General features: G+C 42.8%; 1 protein-coding gene across 17 annotated transcripts in view; it reads right to left on the bottom strand.

Annotated features, from left to right (window-relative positions):
* Positions 1–18,804, bottom strand: part of LOC109567866 (ankyrin repeat domain-containing protein 26-like) — a 72,366-nt gene extending 53,562 nt beyond the window's left edge. For 9 of the 17 annotated variants that reach the window (XM_070801954.1, XM_070801959.1, XM_070801960.1 and 6 more), the window contains exons 1-7: positions 18,705–18,803; positions 17,091–17,185; positions 10,842–11,070; positions 7,593–7,638; positions 3,503–6,464; positions 848–962; positions 512–685 (exon numbers count right to left, since the gene is read on the bottom strand). In XM_070801954.1, coding sequence (XP_070658055.1) covers positions 512–685; positions 848–962; positions 3,503–3,729 — 516 coding nt within the window. In that variant the 5' untranslated portion in view covers positions 3,730–6,464; positions 7,593–7,638; positions 10,842–11,070; positions 17,091–17,185; positions 18,705–18,803. Of the gene's footprint in view, positions 1–511; positions 721–847; positions 963–3,502; positions 6,465–7,592; positions 7,639–10,841; positions 11,071–14,221; positions 14,484–17,090; positions 17,186–18,233; positions 18,526–18,704 lie in introns of those variants that run through there. The other 8 variants (XM_070801949.1, XM_070801951.1, XM_070801965.1 and 5 more) reach the window with 8 other exon arrangements.
* Positions 18,805–23,743: the final 4,939 nt, after the last annotated feature.

The following is a 23,743-nucleotide window of genomic DNA, read 5'->3' as shown; positions in this document are numbered from 1 at the left end:
AGTGAACGCCCTCGCTGGGAGTCAAACATGACCTGACCCTCTTGGCCGGATCTCAGAACCAGGGTCTTGGAGGGCTCAGGGCTCCAGGCCTGCTGCCTCCAGGCCCACTTGCACTCACCCGGCTCCCCTCATGGGCACTGGGTCTCTTTCCTCCTCCCACCCACCCCCAGGGGCACCCATTCCCTGAACCCCTGGAAGCAGCCACTCATCACATCACTTCACTCCTCCCAGGCCTTCATCATTTGTGGGCTCTGAGCCTACCACCCACTCCCGGGCACGTCCTGATGGGAAATCTTCCTCTGGGGTAGACGGCTGGCTGGGAGACAGAGCTTTGCCCTCTCTGTGGGCTCCAACATTTTCCCCCACCCCCTGCATTGGTTTTGGAGTTGTTTCCATGGTAACAGGGCTTGATGGACACTATTCAGTTTACCTGTTTACATAGTTAGAAATAAAACACTTCTAGTTTAAAAAAATGCTTCGCAAATATTTTGTAAATATAGTTGAGATATACCTTGTTCCTGGCTTCTATATTGGCGTCACAGGAAAGCAGCTTTGCTGCGAGTGATAGATTCTGGCAAAAGACAGCATAGTGGAGAGCGGTGTTCCCACAGACGTCCATGACATTTGGGTCGGCACCATGCTCCAGCAGAAGAGTCGCACACTCCTCTTCTTGGCATTCTACGGCCTGTCAGTGTTGTGCCAAGGAACAGAGTGTAAATTCTAGGAATTCAAAGTAAACAGGCCACAGGCTTCACCGGTTTGCTATATCTAAATGAGATGAATTCACTTTGAGTCTCAGTAGTTAGATCATATCCACCTCGTGTGGACACGGTTCGCTGCCCCATACCTTCATCAGTGCGGTCCTGTTTTCATTGTCACAGAGGTTAAGCTGGCATTTTCTCTCCAGGAGCAGAGTGACCACCGCTGAATGGCCATTGGCACAGGCCAAGTGGAGCGCAGTCCTATGAAAGCAAGAGGAGTTTTCAGGCAACTGTAGTGTTACTGTTTCAAAACAAACAATTGTTCCTGTGATTGAAGATATTCAATAGCATGATACTCTTACTGCTCTAAAACAAATATTTCGTTTCCTTCTGGAGAAAGAACATTATATATTAGCATTAGCTCTGCTTAACACAGTAATGAAAGAACAATTTACTTGAATAGAATGACCATGACCTTGAGATTCAGCTCAACTTGGGTTTGAATTTGACTTTCACTCTGTCAGCTGTCGCTCAGCCTCTCTGTGCCTCAATTTCCTCATCAACAAAATGGAGAGAGAGAAGTAGTTCTCTCACAGGACAGCACTGCGATGCTTAAATGAGATCCATGCAAAGAGTTTAGAACCGTTCCTGGCACAGGTTAACAGCTCAGTAACTGTTAGATAATATAATCATACTTATTACTATTACTACTATTTGACAAGGACAACATCTCAACGAAGTCAAAGGATATCACACCTCCTTTGCAGATACATTTTGAGGATTAGAGACAACACTGTACTTCAATGATTCTAATACATTCATTTTCTCACATTTTAACGTCTCTGACATTGGAATGAAATTTATAATTCACAATGTCTGTACAACTGTAATTTGTAGCATTTTTGTTTGTTCATTTCTTATTTTTCCTGTTGATCTAATTACCATAAGGTCTTTTTGTCTAAGGTTGCTTCTTTTTAATTAAAGTATAGATGATGCATATTACATATTATTATACATTACAGTACACAACATAGTGATTCACAATTTTTATAGGTCATACTCCATTGAAAGTTATTTTACGATATTTGCTATATTCCCCATGTTGTACAATACATCCTGGTAGCTGGCAAGATTTTAGTTCCCCCACCAGGTATCGAACCCTGGGCCCACAGCAGTGAGTCTTAACCACTGGACGACCAAGGAACTCCCTAGATTCCCTTGACTTCTGAAAAGGCTGAAAGTTGTCAGAAAATACCAATCCTCAAAAAAAATTCTAAAAAAAATTGAAAGTGAGAAATCATTTTTATCTGTGCCACGTTTCTACTAGTGCCAAAAAGACAAGCCTGTCTGCTCAGCCGACTTGCCCAGAGACAGCTTGGTCTACTGAGAGTTTTAAATTTTGTGTGTTGTTAAAATGTTAAATCAACATCCAGATTTCTTTTCTTTTCTTTGTGCCGAAATCCATGAAACTCCAGAATTCTTACTTTGAAATCATTCTTAGAAAGGTCTTTGGGGTGGGAGGCTCACAAGGAAGGGGATATATGTATACTTACAATTGATTTATCATGTTATACAGCAGAAAACAACACAACATTGTAAAGCAATTATTCTCCAATTAAAAAAAAATTAAGGTTAAGAAACAGTAGAAATAGAAAAAACAGAAGGTCTCTGTCAGCAGATTAAAAATGTATAAATAGGAATCTGAGTTTTATTCTGGTACTTTTCTCACTGTGCATGTTTGAAATGTTTGATCCATACTCTATCTGAAACTTTTTGGTAAGATAAAAATTGAGTTACTTTTCTCTTTTACCAGGTTATTTCTCCACCATCTACACACAGTTTATCATTTCTAAAAGAAAAGGTCATCATTATCAAGTTCTAAAGTTCTACATACATTTGGGTGTTTGGGCATTCTGTTCCATTCATTTATCCATCTTTTCAGTTGTCAGTAAATGAACACTTGGTGGGCACTTATAGCACATTTTGTTATCTAGAAGGGCAAATCTTTCTCTATTATACAAAACTTTTAATTTCACCACAACAATTAAAGACAGCATATGTAACCCAAAATCTTTAAAACCATGAAATATTGATTTGGTTTAAATACAGAAAAAACCATACATCCTAAGAACATGTCTTCCTATTCAAGGACACAGCCAGCTTCCTACTTCAAAGCTGTCTTCTAAGGTCCTTCAGCAAAGAACACATATACCTAAGTGTACACTGATATAAAGTGGATCTTGAATTGTATCTGAAGAATTTTTAATCCAGAATTTGACTTGGCATGGCAATTATTTTGCTCACTATGCAGTTTTCTGTAATATATAACCTTACGGTATAAAAACTGTGTATATTAAAAAATAAGATATTGACAACATCAGAAATCTGTCCACTGCCATGATCCACGATAGGCGATCCATGAAGAAGTGCTTTCAGAAATCACATGAGAAAAAATGTGAGAGCCAGGAGGTTCAGAAGATTTCTTGAAGGCTATATAACTTGAGAGCTTTTACTCATGAGTACATCATGCTAACCCATGCAAAGAAAAAGTAGGAGGAAGAAAGGAAAAACAGATGCTATTCATGTTTCATTTCATGTCTGTGATGACCAACATTCAGTTAAATGACTTCAAAACTATCAGTAAAGCTCTATAAGGGGAATTATAAGTGGGTCCAAAACCAGCTAAGGCTTTTTGCTGCCTATCAAGTCTGCGAGGGTGCTGGATCCCAGGAAGGTATCCAGGAGCCTTGGAGGGGAAACTCACAGGCGGGATCTCTGCCAGGCCCTTCCACCACGCTTACCTGTTTGTCTTGTCCCTGTCGTTCAGGCCATTTTTTCCAAACAACAGAACATGCTGCACTTTGGCTACGTTGCCCACGATGGCAGCTTTGTGGATCTTTCTGAGGTCTTTGTCTCGGATGCGGTACCCGGGCTGGAGGTTGATTCCATGACTACTGTCTCTCACCGGGTTGATGGAGGAGCCTAAGGGCGACTTGCCCTTCTTACTCCTGACGCCAAAAATCTTCATTGCAGAGCCTACGGACTCCGAACACACCTCACCGCTCCGTCGGCTCTTCACAGTCCCCTAAACCCAACACGAGCACTACAGGTAAGCCAGAGCTGTCCCGCCACAACCTCCCAGTTGGGAAGCTCAACGGTTTGGAATCTTTCATCCCAGAATGATCGTTGCTAAGTGACACCTCTAAACACATTGCCCGTGCGCACAGAGGCCTGTTGTGCCAGACTGCCCAGTGCTCATATGCAAGAACTGTAAGTTCATGTCCTGAAAGAAACAAACAATATCAACAAACCCTTACCTAAACTAAGAAGGAAAGAGAGGAAACTGAAATAAATACAGAAATGAAAGTGACATTATAACTGTGTAACTGTCAAAATAACTATAGTATCCAAAGCAATCTACAGATTCAGTGCAATTTCTATCAAATTACCAATGGCATTTTTCACACAATTAGAACAAAAAATTTTACAGTGTGTATGGGAACAAAAGACCCCAAATAGACAAAGCAATCTTGAGAAAGTAAAGCAAGAGCCGACAGAATCAGGTACCCTGACTGCAGACTACTCTGCAAGCTTCAGTAATCAAAACACAGTACTAGCACAAAAACAGAAATACATTTAATCATCAATGGAACAAAACAGAAAGTCCAGAGAGAAACCTACGTACCTGGGGTCAATTAATCTAGGATAAAGGAGGCAAGACTATACAAAGGAGGAAAGACAGCCCCTTCAATAAGTGGTGCTGAGAAAACTCAACAGCTACATGTATAAGAAGGAAATTAGAACACTCCCTAACATCATACACAAAAATAAACTCAAAATGGACTAAACACCTAAATATAAGACAGGTCCTGTAAAACTCAGAGGAGAATATAGGCAGAACACACTCTGACATAAACTACAGCAGGATCTTTTTTCATCCACCTCTTAGAGTAATGAAAATAAAAACAGAAATAAGCAAGCGGGATATAATTAAACTTAAAAGCTTTTGCACAGTGCAGGAAATCGTAAACAAGACAGACGACAACCCACAGAATGGGACACAATATTTGCAAATGATGCAATTGACAAGGGATTAATCTCCAACATATTCAAACAGCTCAAAGAGCTCAATATCAAAAAACAAACAACCTGATCAAAAAATGAGTATAAGATCTAAATACACATTTCTGTAAGGAACACCTACAGACGACCAAAAAGCACATGAGGGATGCTCAGAAGGGATGCTCTGCACCACTAATTATTATAGAAATGCAGAAATACTATAGTAAGGTATCATTTCACACCAGTCAGAATAGCCACCATCAAAAAATATACAAACAACAAATGCTGGAGAGTGTGGAGAAAAGGGAACCCTTCTACACTGCTTATGGAATGCAATTAGGTACACCCACTGTAGAAAACTCTATAAAGGCTTCTTTAAAAATTAAATACAGAGTTGCCATATGATTCAGCAATCTCGGTCTTGGGCATATATCCGGAGAAAACCATGATTCAAAAAGGTACATGCACCCCAATGTTCACTGCAGGAATATTTACAGTAGCCAAGACATTGAAGCAACCCAAGTGTCCATCAACAGAAGAATGGATAAAGAAGATGCGGTGTACATACACACACACACACACACACACACACACACACACAACAAAAATGGAATATTACTTGGCCATAAAAAGAAATAATAATGCCATTTGAAGCAACACAGATGGATCTCGAAATTACAATACTAAGTGAAGTAACTCAGAGAAAAACAAGTATCACATCACTTACATGTGGAATTTAATAAAAATAAGCTTATTTATACAAACCAACTCAAAAAGATCTCAAAATCAAATTATGGTTATGAAAGGGGAAACATGAGGGGAAGGATAAATTAGGAGATTGGGATTAACATATATACACTATTTTCTAGTAGTCATGTGTGGATATGAGAGTTGTACAATAAAGAAGGCTGACTGCCAAAGAATTCATGCTTTTGAACTGTGGTGTTGGGAGTAGACTCTCGAGAGTCCTCACACTGCAAGGAGATTAAACCAGTCAATCCTAAAGGAAATCAATCCTGAATACTCACTGGAAGGACTGATGTTGAGGCTGAAGCTCCAATACTTCAGCCACTTGATGTGAAGAGCCGACTCATCGGAAAAGACCCTTATGCTGGGAAAGATGGAAGGCAGAAAGAGAAAGGGGACGACAGAGGACGAGAGGGTTGGATAGCATCACCAACTCAATGGGCATGAATTTGAGCTAACGCCACAAGATAGTGGAGGACAGAGGAGACTGGCAGGCTGCAGTCCATTGGTCACAGAGTCAGACACGACTGAGTGACTAACACTTTCACTTTGAATATGGAAAACTTAACAGTGCTGGTTTTTAAATCGCTTAAGTTAGCTGCAGAGAAAATACTTAGTACCAAAAGTACTTGGATACTACTGTTTAAAAGTAGTACTAATACTACTTAAAAGTAGTATTTTTAAAATACCATATAAATTTTCATCATACACACAAAAAAGATTTCCCTTTAATAAAGATTTTCTCATCATGTTTAATGAGAAAAAACTAAAATGTCATGAAAACAGTCAAGAAGGGAAATTTTTACTATTTATCTTTCAGATCATATTTTTTTTTCTTCCAAATCTGTACATATTCTTGTGATGTTTTCAAAAGCAGGTCCTCAGACAGATTTGACCCATCTGTACCTCCTAGAGGAGACAATCCATAGGACTCAGATTCAAATTCAGCAGCAGCTGGAAAAAAAAAGGATTACATTCTTTATCTAAAATACTTGAGTTAACTCAGTATTAGTGGAAAAAAAAAAACAAACCTGAGATATATCTAAGTGCTCTGAAAAATGAAACATATCACAGAAAACAAAATACAAGATTACAATTATATAATCAGCCTACGGTCCCACATGTGGCTGAGTATCAGAGCTTCTGGCTTTCTCATTCTTCATTCATTCACTCAATAACTATCTGCTAAGGTGCTGTGACAAACACTGGAATTACAAGATGAAGGTGACCCAGTCAACCTGAGAAATGATAATGCCATAAACTGTAAAAATAGATGAACAGACAATTTCCATACAGAGTCATAAATACTAAGACAGGTATACAAGATGGCACAAGGAACATTCAGAAGGGACAGCCAGCTTTGTGTCAATGCTGCCAGCTTTTTGGTGGAGGTGCTATGGAAGTAGCTACCTGAAGGACAGGAAGAAGTACAAGAGACAGAGGGGAGAAGCACATACAAAGACCAGAGGTGAGGAAACGAATCTGTGGGATCCTACACAGTCTGGCTGGTTAGATGCACAGCTAAGGGCCAGAGTAAGGTGGTAAAGAGATAAGGCCAACTACTTTGGAAGGACCCAAATTGATGCAGGTGTTTGGAGCTTTTCCTGAGGGCAAGAGAGAAACTAGTGACAAAGTCAATGACACAGAAATTACTAAGTCGCCCACCAAGTGACAGCTACGCAAACATGACTGCTTGAGTCTGGGTGTTCTAGCCTTGACCACTACCAGACACTCGAGACGCTGATGAACTCCATGCTTTCTGAAAATGGTGTCAGGGTGCAGATGGACAGTTCCACAGCGATGGCAGTAGTAGAGAAAGGATACAGCCAGAAATAAATAGAAATACATAGACCTTTTGAAGTTTTTTTTAAACTATGGAACATGATGAATAAATGAGGAAGAAGAATATTTTTCACTATGACTGCTCATGCTTTCACATTTCTCATTAGCTATGTATAAGACAAAAATATTTAACATAGCATCTGTTATCCAAACAAACAATGGAAAGAGATGCCATTTATTGTTTACAGTGTATTTCAGAAATCAATGTCTAAATTTAATTCATACATTTTGGCAACATACCTTCTCTTAGTTCTCTAGTTATACTCCTGTCCAACTCCTGCCACATCTGAAATAAGTCAAATATTACTTATCTTTAAGTTAAGCAAGAGATTATCATAGGAATGTTATACAGCTTACTAAATGTGACATTTAAATAATACTTTTAGAGACTAGACCTAACTTGAAGATTACTTAAGTAGAAAAATAATCACATAAATAAAAGAAAATGCATTCCTACTTATTCTGCTTATATGGAACGTTATTTAATCTGATAAAAAGTACAATAAATATCAGTCTATCGAGTACACATAATTTCAAAGAATTAGAGAATGACCCATGATCCTAGGAATGACCCATAAGATTACTGTCTTCTCTCCCTAACAGCTCCTGCCTTAAATACATACTTCTGAGACCTTTACTTTGATTTCTAGGTGAGGATCCTGTTCAAATGGAGGAAGTAGTTTGAGTTGAATGTTATGAAGGAGAACACATCTGCAGTTTTCTTTAAACTTTTCCATTTAACAAAAACACAGAAAGGTGAGAAAATTATACACAAGAAAACAATGTACCAGCAAGTTTTTATTCTAAAGGTGTTTAGTGAGAAGGATTAACATATAACTGTTAGTTTCCGAACTATGTCCCAGAGAAGGGGAAGGTCCCACAGGGGTCCCTGCAGGGTTGAGGAACAGAGAAGTCACAAGTGCAGGACCTCTGGCCACTCCTTTGGTTAAAAGGCTTTATACTTGTCTCCGTTTTATATAATATGGTTCCACACAAAAGTTTGCCTTTTTTTTTTTAAAGAAAGGTTGTTTTCTTTGAAAAAAAAAAAAACTTTTTTTAAGGTATGAGAGTCATGATTTAGGCAAAGTTCGTAATTCTACAAAAGAAGTAACAAAGCCAATGACTTTCTTACTGAGTCCAGAGTCCTATGCCAGCTACTTCCTCAGATTAAGAAAAAACACATATATTTTTAACTATAATGCAGAGAAAATGAATATGTAAAACTTTCTTATATAATTCAATAATCCTTGTGGCATGACATGACATAGCTTTCTAACTAAATCATATTTTAAACAAGAATAAATTATTGTCAAACTCCTATATGTAGCAGTTGATAGTTAATTTATAAAGCATTAATTAAAAAAAAAAAAAAAAACACTACAGGGAATTTGAAGGAGAAAAGTTTCAAGGTGAGGAGTTACACTTCTACCCTCCTTACGAGAGGTGAGGAGATTTACCTAACTGGTGAGTTTTGGAGAAGGAACTTCTCCCAAAGTGCTTGCTTGGTTCCAAATCTCTACTTTGAAAAGATGTATGTGCCCACAGCACTGTGAACTTGGGTGTGCAGTAGGCAGCCTGTGTCTGGGATGGGGGTCAAGCATTTGCTTCCTCCTCTTAGGCCTGCGTGGGGAAGTGTCTGACTTGGGATGAAGTGTTCGGAGGCCCACTATGACCACACAGCTAAAGCATGTCCTCCAGTTTCACAGCTCTGAAGTACTAAGACCTAACGTAGATGCAGTGCTGTGAAAGAAAGCTTAATTGCTCTCCTACAATGGCAAGAAGCCAAATGAGAAAACAGGTTGAGACTGCATTTAACAAGGGCTACTTTTCCGTGCATCACAAACATCAGGAAAACACCATTAAACCTATAAACCTGTGTGCACGGACTGAAATGGATATTTTAATTACAATGATTGAACAATGAAAACTGGTTGCAATTTAAAGACTTTCCATCATTGCTATCTTAGATACCATTCATCCAGGTGATGTCAAGATACAGATAAAGTGAGCTTCATTTATAATGTTTAAATGTTTGAAATAACTACAAATCTAGAAATATTCTACAAATGCTCAGCAAGATTGTTTTTTTTTTAATTTTAAATAAAAATGCTATAGGTAAAATAGCAACTAAAGAAAATAACAAAAATGTCATTTTTGTAAGAAATGACAAAATTTATGTAAGAAAATAACAAAAAAGGTTAAGCTAAAACTAGAAATTAGTGTTTTGGTTTAGTATTGTAAGTTTATTTAATTCATTGGAAGTTTATTTAATTCATAAAAAGGATTTATCTGGGATTCCTTTAAACAAAAAGCATCCATATGTGGTTAGTGTTTATTTTTTTTTATTTTTTTTTTTAGTTTCTTTAGGTAGATATATTCCTAAGTATTTTATTCTTTCCATTGCAATGGTGAATGGAATTGTTTCCTTAATTTCTCTTTCTGTTTTCTCATTATTAGTGTATAGGAATGCCAGGGATTTCTGTGTGTTGATTTTATATCCTGCAACTTTACTATAGTCATTGATTAGTTCTAGTAATTTTCTGGTGGAATCTTTAGGGTTTTCTATGTAGAGGATCATGTCATCTGCAAATAGTGAGAGTTTTACTTCTTCTTTTCCAATTTGGATTCCTTTTATTTCTTTTTCTGCTCTGATTGCTGTGGCCAAAACTTCCAAAACTATGTTGAATAGTAATGGTGAAAGTGGGCACCCTTGTCTTGTTCCTGGCTTTAGAGGAAAGGCTTTCAATTTTTCACCACTGAGGATAATGTTTGCTGTGGGTTTGTCATATATAGCTTTTATTATGTTGAGGTATGTTCCTTCTATTCTTGCTTTCTGGAGAGTTTTTATCATAAATGGGTGTTGAATTTTGTCAAAGGCTTTCTCTGCATCTATTGAGATAATCATATGGTTTTTATTTTTCAATTTGTTAATGTGGTGTATTACATTGATTGATTTGCGGATATTGAAAAATCCTTGCATCCCTGGGATAAAGCCCACTTGGTCATGGGGTATGATCTTTTTAATGTGTTGTTGGATTCTGATTGCTAGAATTTTGTTAAGGATTTTTGCATCTATGTTAGTGTTTAGATGCCAGTGATTCACTTATGCTTAGAGGCAGAAAAACTTCGTTGGGTACAGCAGAGCGTGGAAATGATTATGAACCATTGCCAACTGAAATCAATTAGAAAGGAAGTGAAACATCTGAAAGAATACTTTTGGATACTAGGCAATAAGATGTCATTTCTAAAGTAGAATTTAAATGCAGCTTTTCAAGAAATTTAATAATTTAGTACATATCTCTTAAAATCAAGAACTCTGGGACAAAAAAAATCATAAAATTTCTGTCTCCTTTATTAGCACAGCTAATTATGACTTTTACTTAGTGTGCATTAAGTCACACAAACAACTCAGAAGTTCACCAAATTAAAAACAAGGATCATTCATATCAGAAATCTGAAACCCAGTGGAGAAAAGATAATAGAACTAACCTTGGTCAAGTAAGTCTCCATGCTGTTATTCGAAGGGCGTGGAATTGAGGTAGAAAAACGTACATTTGCTCTTGGAGTAAGATTTCCATTGAGCACTAAAGGATTATTGAAATTTCCAACACAAGGGGGCTCCAGGACTGGCCTCGTGCTAACAGTGTTGAATAAAGATCTGTTCTGCTGCTTCTCTACCTCAAGTTTGGTGCTGATCACTGCCAGCCTCTCATGAGTCCTGCGGAAGATGGAAAACACTAACTTAATGATTTGCATTTTTAAAGTTGCCATATAGTATATGGAATTCCCAATATACTGTTTGAACACTGAAAACACGGAGCAGACCTCCTGTAAACCTTGCTCTAAAGAAGTACACATGTGTCTAGGGCTCCTCAAGTAACAAGTCACAATTGGGAGAGGAGAGAAAGGGCATCAGAGAGAAAGGGAGGTGGTCTCACAGTGACACCAGCTGCCTATGGGACACACCTGCCACCGGGAAACAGTTCAGATCAGATCAGTCGCTCAGTCGTGTCCCACTCTTTGCGACCCCATGAATCGCAGTACGCCAGGCCTCCCTGTTCATCACCAACTCCCGGAGTTCACTCAGACTCACGTCCATCGAGTCAGTAATGCCATCCAGCCATCTCATCCTCTGTCGTCCCCATCTCCTCTTGCCCTCAATCCCTCCCAGCATCAGTCGTTTCCAATGAGTCAACTCTTCACATGAGGTGGCCAAAGTACTGGAGTTTCAGCTTTAGTATCATTCCTTCCAAAGAAATCCCAGGGCGGATCTGCTTCAGAATGGACTGGTTGGATCTCCTTGCAGTCCAAGGGACTCTCAAGAGTCTTCTCCAACACCACAGTTCAAAAGCTTCAATTCTTCGGCACTCAGCCTTCTTCACAGTCCAACTCTCAGATCCATACATGACCACAGGAAAAACCATAGCCTTAACTAGACGAACCTTTGTTGGCAAAGTAATGTCTCTGCTTTGGAATATGCTATCTAGGTTGGTCATAACTTTCCTTCCAAGGAGTAAGCGTCTTTTAATTTCATGGCTGCAGTCATCATCTGTAGTGATTTGGGAGCCCAGAAAAATAAAGTCTGACACTGTTTCCACTGTTTCCCCATCTACATCCCATGAAGTGATGGGACCGGATGCCATGATCTTCATTTTCTGAATGTTGAGCTTTAAGCCAACTTTTTCACTCTCCTCTTTCACTTTCATCAAGAGGCTTTTTAGTTCTTCTTCACTCTCTGCCATAAGGGTGGTGTCATCTGCATATCTGAGGTTATAGATATTTTTCCCGGCAATCTTGATTCCAGCTTGTGTTTCTTCCAGTCCAGCGTTTCTCATGATGTACTCTGCATATAAGTTAAATAAGCAGGGTGACAATATACAGCCTTGACATACTCCTTTTCCTATTTGGAACCAGTCTATTGTTCCATGTCCAGTTCTAACTGCTGCTTCCTGACCTGCATACAAATCTCAAGAGGCAGATCAGGTGGTCTGGTAGTCCCATCTCTTTCAGAATTTTCCACAGTTTATTGTAATCCACACAGTCAAAGGCTTTGGCATAGTCAATAAAGCAGAAATAGATGCTTTTCTGGAACTCTCTCTGCTTTTTCCATGATCCAGCAGATGTTGGCAATTTGATCTCTGGTTCCTCTGCCTTTTCTAAAACCAGCTTGAACATCAGGAAGTTCACGGTTCACATATTGCTGAAGCCTGGCTTGGAGAATTTTGAGCATTACTTTATTAATGTGTGAGATGAGTGCAATTGTGCAGTAGTTTGAGAATTCTTTGGCATTGCCTTTCTGTGGGATTGGAATGAAAACTGACCTTTTCCAGTCCTGTGGCCACTGCTGAGTTTTCAAAATTTGCTAGCATACTGAGTGCAGCACTTTCACAGCATCATCTTTCAGGATTTGGAATAGCTCAACTGGAATTCCATCACCTCCACTACCTTTGTTCTTAGTGATGCTTTCTAAGGCCCACTTGACTTCACATTCCAGGATGTTTGGCTCTAGGTGAGTGATCACACCATCATGATTATCTTGGTCGTGAAGATTTTTTGTACAGTTCTTCTGTGTATTCTTGCCGCCTCTTCTTAATAGCTTCTGCTTCTGTTAGTTGCATACCATTTCTGTCCTTTATCGAGCCCATCTTTGCATGAAATGTTCCTTTGGTATCTCGGATTTTCTTGAAGAGATCTCTAGTCTTTCCCATTCTGTTGTTTTCCTCTATTTCTTTGCACTGATCGCTGAGGAAGGCTTTCTTATCTCTTCTTGCTATTCTTTGGAACTCTGCATTCAGAGGCTTATATCTTTCCTTTTCTCCTTTGCTTTTCGCTTCTCTTCTTTTCACAGCTATTTGTAAGGCCTTCCCAGATGGCTTTTTTGTTTTTTGCATTTCTTTTCCATGGGGATGGTCTGGATCCCTGTCTCCTGTACAATGTCATGAACCTCCATCCATAGTTCATCAGGCACTGTATTATCAGATCTAGTCCCTTAAATCTATCTCTCACTTCCACTGTTTAATCATAAGGGATTTGATTTAGGTCATACCTGAATGGTCTAGTGGTTTTCCCTACTTTCTTCAATTTAAGTCTGAATTTGGCAATTAGGAGTTCATGGTCTGAGCCGAAGTCAGCTCCCTGTCTTGTTTTTGCTGACTCTATATAGCTTTTCCATCTTTGGCTGCAAAGAATATAATCAATCTGATTTTGGTGTTGACCATGTGGTGATGTCCATGTGTAGAGTCTTCTCTTGTGTTGTTGGAAGAGGGTGTTTGCTATGACCAGTGCGTTCTCCCATGACTCCCATTATCACTAGGAAAGCCAATTCTAAAATATATAAAGTCATAGAAAACACAAGAAATACTTTAGCATTGGCTTCAGAGGTGCTCTTGCAGTCATACTGAATATAATTTATAACGAATACTTATGAATTCAGAGCTATGTAAAAATATAGCTAGGAAGCCACATTTTGAGAAGGCAATCTCTAGATGTCTACCTAGGTCTCCCAACTAGATGCAAAATTCTAAATATAAACCTGCTACCACTATCAGGTATGCTACATACTAGCCTAAATGAATTTACTTTCTCCTAACTCTCTTTGTCAGGTATGATGGTCGTACTATGGTAAGAGGAAGAATGCAAACACCTTTCTAAGAAATACCGTTTGGCTGTAGGTGGCATAAAAGGAGTCAGCACATGGTAGATTTTGCCACAATATCTAATTTTGGAAACGTCAGTGCCCAAGTGGCCCAGGGCTGAAAACTCTGGGCTTCTTCACTACTTTGTTTGCTTTCTCTGTTTTCTGGCAGCTCAGACCTGCACAGCTGATAGAGCGTGTAAGTCCCTGCCAGAAACACCACTCCAATATTCACCTTTTCTTTATCTATTAAGGTTGTCAGGGGAGTGTGTAATTTCCTCGGTTCTGTCTTGTCACAGCAAACATTTGAAGCGACGGACGTTAAAGCCCTCGGCGTCACAGCTCTCAGGTAGTGTTACAGCTCCATGTTACAGCTCAGTTTTATTTGGAAAATACATCCATGAGTTGTGAGGACATGCTGACCCAAAAGATGCAGAGAGAAGAGAGAAAGAGAGAGAGGGAGAGAGACAGAGCGCACATGCATGGGAGAGAAACCCCCGGCCCTTTGGCCCCTCTTTTTATATGTTTTTTTCCTCCCCCTGGACTTGCCCCATGTAAACTGGGCTAGCCAGGAGTGCTGTTTTTTTCTACCTGAGGTCCTCACTCCGGTCCTCGGACCTTCCTTTGTTCTATCTTTGCGGGCTCTACCCTTCCTTGTCTTTTAGCCACTGACATTCTGGACTCCTTTTTCCTATTCTAACCACCTAACAAGGTCATCTGTCCCAATTCTGTGGATGCTGACTGATTTTTGGTCATTGATTGTGAAATCAACAGACACTGATCATCAACTTGCAAATGCCTGGCTCTTTGACAAGTCTCACTACTGAGGCTCAAACCAGTAGAATCCCAACCTGAAAAATATGAAAACAAAGTCTCCATTTATTAGAACGTGAGGAAGAATACAACTCTGACGACCTTCTACAAACTCTTATTTCAGAGAATCACTTCCACGTTGTCCTCTCCCCTCAAACTCACTACTGCTTCACAGCTTATTGTATCTTACACGTCACTCACTGTAAGCGTCTCTTTATGAAGAGATACTAACTAGTTTGTCTCATTTTTTCTTTTTACTTTTCTAGTATTACTTACATTGATTCACTCAATCTGTTTGTTCCCTATTCTGTATTCCATAAGAACTTTGTGAATAATTTAATTGCCACAGAATTATTAGATATTAAAAATCTTGCATGTTTCAAAATCAGTGTAGTATTTATTGAAAATAACACTTCTAGCATTTAGGGGATGAACCTTATTAATCTGTTTTGTTTCAAAACTTAGTTTGGTTTGTGACATCATGCTAATGCTTCAGAGGATTTCTGTGAAACAACTGCCAAAAAATCAGCTATCTTAAAAAAAAAAGTCAATGCCTTCCATATTCAAATTAGTCTACTTCAAATAATAAATACCAATACAACATATACCTCTGATGCCTGAGAGTTACTTAGAGGGGTGGGGTTTCCCCTAGTTCTAGCACCACCACCCTTCTCCCCCACCCCCAGTATTCTCTGGAGCAACAATGACTTTTTCTCTTTTCAGTGGAAATACACTGGAGCCATGTAGAAGGAATTCTCTCAAGTGTCCTCATCAACTCCAAACTCACCTCCCTAAGGACTTACTTTCCTCCCTTCCTCCTGTCACTAGAATCTCTCCTCTCCAAAGGGTAATCTCTGGATCTGCGGTCTGAATTCTTCCCCCTTTACATTCCTTCTATGGATCATCTCCACCACTTCTTTTTCCCTCTCTGCTTAGCAATGGTATCTTACACCTGCAATTGCTACTGCAACTCTTTGCTTCCCTCTGGCTATAAACACGCTCAGAAAGAAAAACAAAATAATGCTTTTTCTCGATCCTGTTCTGTCCTGCACTATCCAATGCTCGTCTTCCAGATTTCTCTAAAGGCAAGGCTACACCCTTGCTACTCAGAAAGCCTGTTAGAAACACAGAATCTCAGACCTCCTGCTCAGCAAGTACACTTCCCACAAGGTCCCCAGGCAACTAATTCAAATGTGAGAAACTCTGGTCTACACTGAGTCTGCTTCTACATGACCTCAACTTAATTTATTCTTCTAAAATCTTAGCCTCAACTTACCCTCAGGAGAAGGCAATGGCAACCCACTCCAGTACTCTTGCCTGGGAAACCCCATGGATGGAGAAGCCTGGTGGGCTGCCGTTGATGGGGTCGCCCAGAGTCGGACATGACTGATGCGACTTAGCAGCAGCAGCAACATACCTTCACTCTACCCTCACTTTGGAGACACTTCCCTCCAAACTGAAACTGCATTAGAAGCTGGAAACTTCCAGTGGACACTGTAGCAGGCTGTCGGTTCCTTGATCTCCCCATCATGGCCCCTGCTCTCTCCTTCCTTCCAGTTCTTTTGTTTTGGCCTAGCTGACACCATCCTATGAAGAGGCATCATCCCATATGACATCAATTTGCACACATTTACAGCTGAGCGCCTATGCCCATGTTCCTGCACAGAGGCTAACACACAGCTCTGCGTGCCCAGGGACCTCAATCCTGAATGCCTTCTCACAGCCAGAAAAACAATAAGACAAGGAAAACTCTGCTGTTCCTCTCGGACAAGCTCACTTCAAATTCATCGCCCATGTCAAATACTCTCCCTTTTTCTAAAGACCTAACTTATTTCTTGCCACCTTCCCCCATAGACCCTTGCTTTCTTTTCCTTCATTTCCTCCCTGAACTGTATGCCTCTCTCATCCTTCATTCCCTCTTTCCTCTTAGTTCTCAACCTTCCTGAGGTTGTAGAGTATCTTGAAACACAACTAGTAATTTTTTTCTTTCGGCCATGGATCACACTGACCAGGGATCGAAACTGCACCCCCTGCATCAGAGTCTTAACTGCATGGTCTTAACCATTGGACCAGACCTCCAAGGAAGTCCAGGAACTCATAATTTAGCTCCTTAAATGGCATTCTCAATTTAATCTGTGGCTGACACCTGATAAGATACACTATATCCCTCCTCGACTTTTTCCTCACTACGCATCCGACAGGTGATTTGCTTTGGCTATTAGAATACGTCAGCAGTCCCATTTTAATTCAACGTTCTGTCAAATGACCTTTCTATCAAATCTAGTTCTTACCTTCTACTTGTCCATTTAATGTCTTCTTTTCCTCTTTGACCAGCAGCTCCAGATAAATGATCCACATACTTCTGTGGAAGGCTCTCAGAGATACTCTGTTAAAATGAACACTGAGTTGCATGAAGATTTCCTAAACCCTTTCTAAGAAAATATCCTACTTTTACAAACTGCCCACATGTAATCCAGGTAAGACAGGTTTTGCCAAGATCCCACAGCTGCTAAGTGTCAGAACCAGGATGCTGACTTCAGGCACGGTGCTGGATCACCAGGCAGCAGCCGCCTGCAACGAAGAGAGCAGGCCCTTCCTAGCTCCTTGCATTGGTGCCACCTTCAAACAGGGCACCCTTACTTTCTGTTACTTCAAGTATGGCTGCCATAAAGGTACTCCGCACATCCAAAATGCTTTGTATTATTAGCGTAAAAGTGAAAGTCACTCAGTTGTCTCTCTTTGCCACCCCATGCCCTATACAGTCCATGGAACTCTCCAGGCCAGAATACTGGAGTGGGTAGCCTTTCCCTTCTCCAGATCTTCCCTGACTCAGGAATCGAACCGGGGTCTCCTGCACTGCAGGCGGATGCTTTACCAACTGAGCCATCAGGGAAGCCCTTGTTAAAACATCACTAAAGCAAACTGCTGTTGTCATAAGCCCACAGATTTATCACTATCCCCCATACTTTGGCGTCTGTTGAAATGTTCCTTGCAGATCACGTTGACAATTCAAACGCAGTAATACTTTCAAGTTTCAAGAACTCTCTTTTCAAGGCCAAAGTGGTAAAAACAAACAAACAAACAAACAAACAATTCAGCCTGTTGCTCTCTGACGCTCTCTAGCAGTTTTACACGTGCACATGTACCAAAGAAACACACGTTTGGTTGGGAGACTGGGACTGACACATACACACTACACACTATTGTGTAGGAAATACATAACTAATGAGGACCAACCGTATAGCACAGGGAACTCAACACTCTGTAAGAGCCCATACGGAAAAAATGCTTTTAAAAAGAGCTGATATATACACGTAACTGATTCACTCTGCTGCACACCTGACACTAACACAATATTGTAAATCAACTGTACTCCAATAAAAATCGAGGGGAGAACGGAAGGAAGAGACACAAACATTTGGCTATAGACTGACCTGGAATAATGCAGCAATTTTTAGATAAACGTCACTTCAAACCCAAAGTGTAGGGTAAAAAATCAGGATATTGTCATTATCCTCCAATTAAAAACAATTAGGAGCCCGGTGGCGGCCGGACACAGGCACTGGCCAAGCCCACTGCTGGTGCCTCACAGCTTTCTCCGGGCGCCTCGCCGGCCCCACGCGGAGGGGGCCCGGTTTCAACTGCCAGCTGCTCGGCCCTCAGGCCAGAGGGTGACTACCCACCCTCCCGGGTCACAGGGCCCCGGGGCGCCGGTGCGCGTTTCCCACTGACAGGGCCCGGGCGCTGGCGCGCCTTTCCCACCAAGGCCCGGTTTCCGGCTCACACGCCCCCTGCGGTGCCGGCCCGGCTCCCCGCTCGTACGCTCTCGTTCATGCTTCCCGCTCATACGCACCCCTCTCCCCGCTCCCCAATGGCCCCGCTCGCCGCTCGCGCGCTGCCCTCACCCCAGTGCGGCGTGCGGCGCTCCCGCTCTCACAACCCCGGATGCCGGCCTGCGCTCCCTGGCCGCACGCCCCCCGCGCAGGCGCCCGCCCGGCTCGCCGCCCACACAACCCCGCCCCCAGGCACGGGCGTGGTGCTGGCCGCTCACACGCCCCCTGTGCGCCGCCAACCCTCGAAGAGGCCCGGCCTAAGCTCTCCGCCCGGCGCCCGCGGCCGTGTTATGCGAGAAGCCCGTGGAGCCGGCCCGGGAGCTGCCCCGCGCGGCCGAGGGAAGGCTGCCTGAGGCGGGGCGCCGTGAGGGCGGGGGCGGGCGGGCGTCTCCCGGGGCCGCTGCTCTGGGGCTGCACAACCGCGTGCAAGATGGCGGGTGTGCCTCTGGTTCCACTCCGTGGCTGTGGGCAGGTCGGTTTCGGCGGCTTCCCGCGCGCCGGGGACGCCGCCACTTCCTCAGCGACCCCGGCCGCCCCGCGTCCTCGAAGCCTCTGTGCGCGCGGACTGCGCGGTGGGCCTCTCGCCCCGGTGGCGCGCGGAGAGACCGGGAGACGGGCTGCTGGAGCTCAGGTGCGAGTTACACCGGGGAGGTGGGGACGGGGTAGCCCGGGCGTTAGAGCCGCGCCCTGAGGGCTGCGGTGAGTGTAGCCCCACCGGGGAGCCGGCCATGCAAACACCCTCACCTCCCCACCAGGGAAGGGCAGGCGGCAAGGGGACTCTGGGGCGGGAGGCTCGCTCTTCACTCCCAAGGCATTTCAGAGGAGCCATGGCATTACTCTGTGTTTAGATAGCTGTTAGAGCATTTGGACGCAGGGTAACTCCTCTGGTCGCCGCCCCTGACCTCGGATGCGGGGTAGCTTTTCTTGGCCGTTCCTGCGCCTTCGCAGTCTGGTACTCTCGGCCACTGCCCCTGACCTCGGACGTGGGGTGGCTCCTCTAGGCCGCACTTTAGCGCGCCAGTCGCAGCCGCCTGCGCCTTAGCGATTGCACTATTCTCACAAGTTAGTAAAGTAATGCTCAAAATTCTTCAAGCCAGGCTTCAGCAATATGTGAACCATGAACTTCCTGATGTTCAAGCTGGTTTTAGAAAAGGCAGAGGAACCAGAGATCAAATTGCCAACATCCACTGGATGGCACCCCACTCCAATACTCTTGCCTGGCAAATCCCATGGACAGAGGAGCCTGGTAGGCTGCAGTCCGTGGGGTCGCGAAGAGTTGGACACGATTTTCCCTTTCACTTTTCACTTTCATGCATTGGAGAAGGAAATGGCAACCCACTTAAGTGCTCTTGCCTGGAGAATCCCAAGGATGGGGATTCCGTCTATGGGGTCACACAGAGTTGGACACGACTGAAGTGACTTAGCAGCAGCAGCAGCAGCAGCTGGATCATGTAAAAAGCAAGAGAGTTCCAGAAAAGCATCTATTTCTGCTTTATTGACTATGCCAAAGCCTTTGACTGCGTGGATCACAATAAACTGTGGAAAATTCTGAAAGAGATGGGAATAACAGACCACCTGATCTGCCTCTTGAGAAATCTATATGCAGGTCAGGAAGCAACAGTTAGAACTGGACATGGAACAACAGACTGGTTCCAAATAGGAAAAGGAGTTCGTCAAGGCTGTATATTGTCACCCTGTTTATTTAACTTATATGCAGAGTACATCATGAGAAATGCTGGACTGGAAGAAACACAAGCTGGAATCAAGAGAAATATCAATAACCTCAGATGTGCAGATGACACCACCCTTATGGCAGAAAGTGAAGACAAACTCAAAAGCCTCTTGATGAAAGTGAAAGAGGAGAGTGAAAAAGTTGGCTTAAAGCTCAACATTCAGAAAACGAAGATCATGGCATCCGGTCCCATCACTTCATGGGAAATAGATGGGGAAACAGTGGAAACAGTGTCAGACTTTATTTTTCTGGTCTCCAAAATCACTACAGATGGTGACTGCAGCCATGAAATTAAAAGACGCTTACTCCTTGGAAGGAAAGTTATGACCAACTTAGATAGCATATTCAAAAGCAGAGAAATTACTTTGCCAACAAAGGTTCGTCTAGTCAAGGCTATGGTTTTTCCTGTGGTCATGTATAGATGTGAGAGTTGGACTGTGAAGAAGGCTGAGCACCGAAAAATTGTTGCTTTTGAATTGTGGTGTTGGAGAAGACTCTTGAGAGTCCCTTGGACTGCAAGGAGATCCAACCAGTCCACTCTGAAGGAGATCTGCCCTGGGATTTCTTTGGAAGGAATAATGTTAAAGCTGAAACTCCAGTATTTTGGCCACCTCATGAGAAAAGGGATTTGATTTAGGTCATACCTGAATGGTCTAGAGGTTTTCCCTACTTTCTTCAATTTAAGTCTGAATTTGGTAATAAGAAGTTCATGATCTGAGCCACAGTCAGCTCCTGGTCTTGTTTTTGTTGACTATATGGAGTGTCTCCATTTTTGGCTGCAAAGAAATAATCAATCTGATTTCGGTGTTGACCATCTGGTGATGTCCGTGTGTAGAGTCTTCTCTTGTGTTGTTGGAAGAGGGTGTTTGCTATGACCAGTGCATTTTCTTGGCAAAATTCTATTAGTCTTTGCCCTGCTTCATTCCATATTCCAAGGCCAAATTTGCCTGTTACTCCAGGTGTTTCTTGACTTCCTTCTTTTGCATTCCAGTCCCCTATAATGAAAAGGACATCTTTTTTTGGGTGTTAGTTCTAAAAGGTCTTGTAGGTCTTCATAGAACTGTTCAGCTTCAGCTTCTTTAGCTTTAATGGTTGGGGCATAGACTTGGATTACTGTGATATTGAATGGTTTGCCTTGGAAATGAACAGAGATCATTCTGTCGTTTTGAGATTGCATCCAAGTACTGCATTACGGACTCTTTTGTTGACCATGATGGCTACTCCATTTCTTCTGAGGGATTCCTGTGCGCTGTAGTAGATATAATGATCATCTGAATTAAATTCACATATTCCAGTCCATTTTAGTTCGCTGATTCCTAGAATGTAGACATTCACTCTTGCCATCTCTTGTTTAACCACTCCCAATTTGCCTTGATTCATGGACCTGACATTCCAGGTTCCTATGCAATATTGCTCTTTGTAGCATTGGACCTTGCTTCTATCACCAGTCACAGCCACAGCTGGATATTGTTTTTGCTTTGGCTCCATCCCTTCATTCTTTCTGGAGTTATTTCTCCACCGATCTCCAGTAGCATATTGGGCACCTACTGACCTGGGGAGTTCCTCTTTCAGTATCGTATCATTTTGCCTTTTCATACTGTTCATGGAGTTCTCAAGGCAAGAATACTGAAGTGGTTTGCCATTCCCTTCTCCAGTGGACCACATTCTGTCAGATCTCTCCACCATGACCCGCCCATCTTGGGTTGCCCCATGGGCATGGCTTAGTTTCATTGAATTAGACAAGGCTGTGGTCCTAGTGTGATTAGATTGACTACTTTCCTGTGAGTATGGTTTCAGTGTGTCTGCCCTCTGATGCCCTCTTGCAACACCTACCGTCTTACTTGGGTTTCTCTTACCTTGGGCATGGGATATCTCTTCACAGCTGTTCCAGCAAAGTGCAGCCGCTGCTCCTTAACTTGGAGAGGGGTATCTCCTCACTGCTGCCCTTCCTGACCTTCAACGTGGGATAGCTCCTCTAGGCCCTCCTGCACGTGCAGCCACCACTCCTTGGACGTGGGGTTGGTCCTCCTGGCTGCCACCCCTGGCCTCGGGCATGGGGTTGCTCCTCCCGGCAGCAGCCCCTGGCCTCAGGTGTGGGATAGCTCCTCCTGGCTGCCACCTCTGGCCTCGGGTGTGGGGGTGTAGGGTAGTTCCTCTCGGCTGCCGCCCCTGACTCGGGCGTTGGGGCGTGGGGTAGCTCCTCTCGGCCGCCGCTCCTGACCTCGGACGTAGGGTAGCTCCTCTTGGCTGCTGCCCCTGACCTCGGATTTGGGTAGCTCTTCTCGGGCGTTCCTGCACCATCAGAGCCTGGCACTCTCGGCAGCTGCCCCTGACCTCAGATGTGGGGTAACTCCTCTTGGCTGCGGCCCTTTGGGCATGGGGTCCTCCCGGCTTCTTCCCCTGACCTCGGACGTGGGGTAGCTCCTCTCGGCCGTGCTTAAGTGCGCCAGTCGCAGCTGCCCATGACCCAGATAATCACGATGATGTGATCACTGACCTAGAGTCAGACATCCTGGAATATGAACTCAAGTGGGCCTTAGAAAGCATCACTACGAACAAAGCTAGTGGAGGTGATAGAATTCCAGTTGAGCTCTTTCAGATCCTGAAACATGATGCTGTGAAAGTGCTGCACTCAATATGCCAGCAAATTTGGAGAACTCAGCAGTGGCCACAGGACTGGAAAAGGTCCGTTTTCATTCCAATCCCAAAGAAAGGCAATGTCAAAAAATGCTCAAACTACCACACAATTGCACTCATCTCACACGCTAATAAAGTAATGCTCAAAATTCTCCAAGCCAGGCTTCAGCAATATGTGAACCGTGAACTTCCAGATGTTCAAGCTGGTTTTAGAAAAGGCAGAGGAACCAGAGATCAAGTTGCCAACATACGCTGGATCATGGAAAAAGCAAGAGAGTTCCAGAAAAACGTCTATTTCTGCTTTATTGACTATGCCAAAGCCTTTGACTGTGTGGATCACAATAAACTGTGGAAAATTCTGAAAGAGATGGGAATACCAGACCACCTGACCTGCCTCTTGAGAAATCTATATAAAAGTCAGGAAGCAACAGTTAGAACTGGACTTGGAACAACAGACTGGTTCCAAATAGGAAAAGGAGTACATCAAGGCTGTATATTGTCACCCTGCTTATTTACCTCATATGCAGAGTACATCATGAGAAACGCTGGGCTGGAAGAAACACAAGCTGGAATCAAGACTGCCAGGAGAAATATCAATAACCTCAGATATGCAGATGACACCACCCTTATGGCAGAAAGTGAAGAGGAACTAAAAAGCATCTTGATGAAAGAGAAAGAGGAGAGTGAAAAAGTTGGCTTAAAGCTCAACATTCAGAAAACGAAGATCATGGCATCTGGTCCC

This window comes from Bos indicus, chromosome 13, assembly GCF_029378745.1.
Source record: "Bos indicus isolate NIAB-ARS_2022 breed Sahiwal x Tharparkar chromosome 13, NIAB-ARS_B.indTharparkar_mat_pri_1.0, whole genome shotgun sequence".
Taxonomy (NCBI): domain Eukaryota; kingdom Metazoa; phylum Chordata; class Mammalia; order Artiodactyla; family Bovidae; genus Bos; species Bos indicus.
This window is presented reverse-complemented; position numbering and strand designations above follow the sequence as displayed.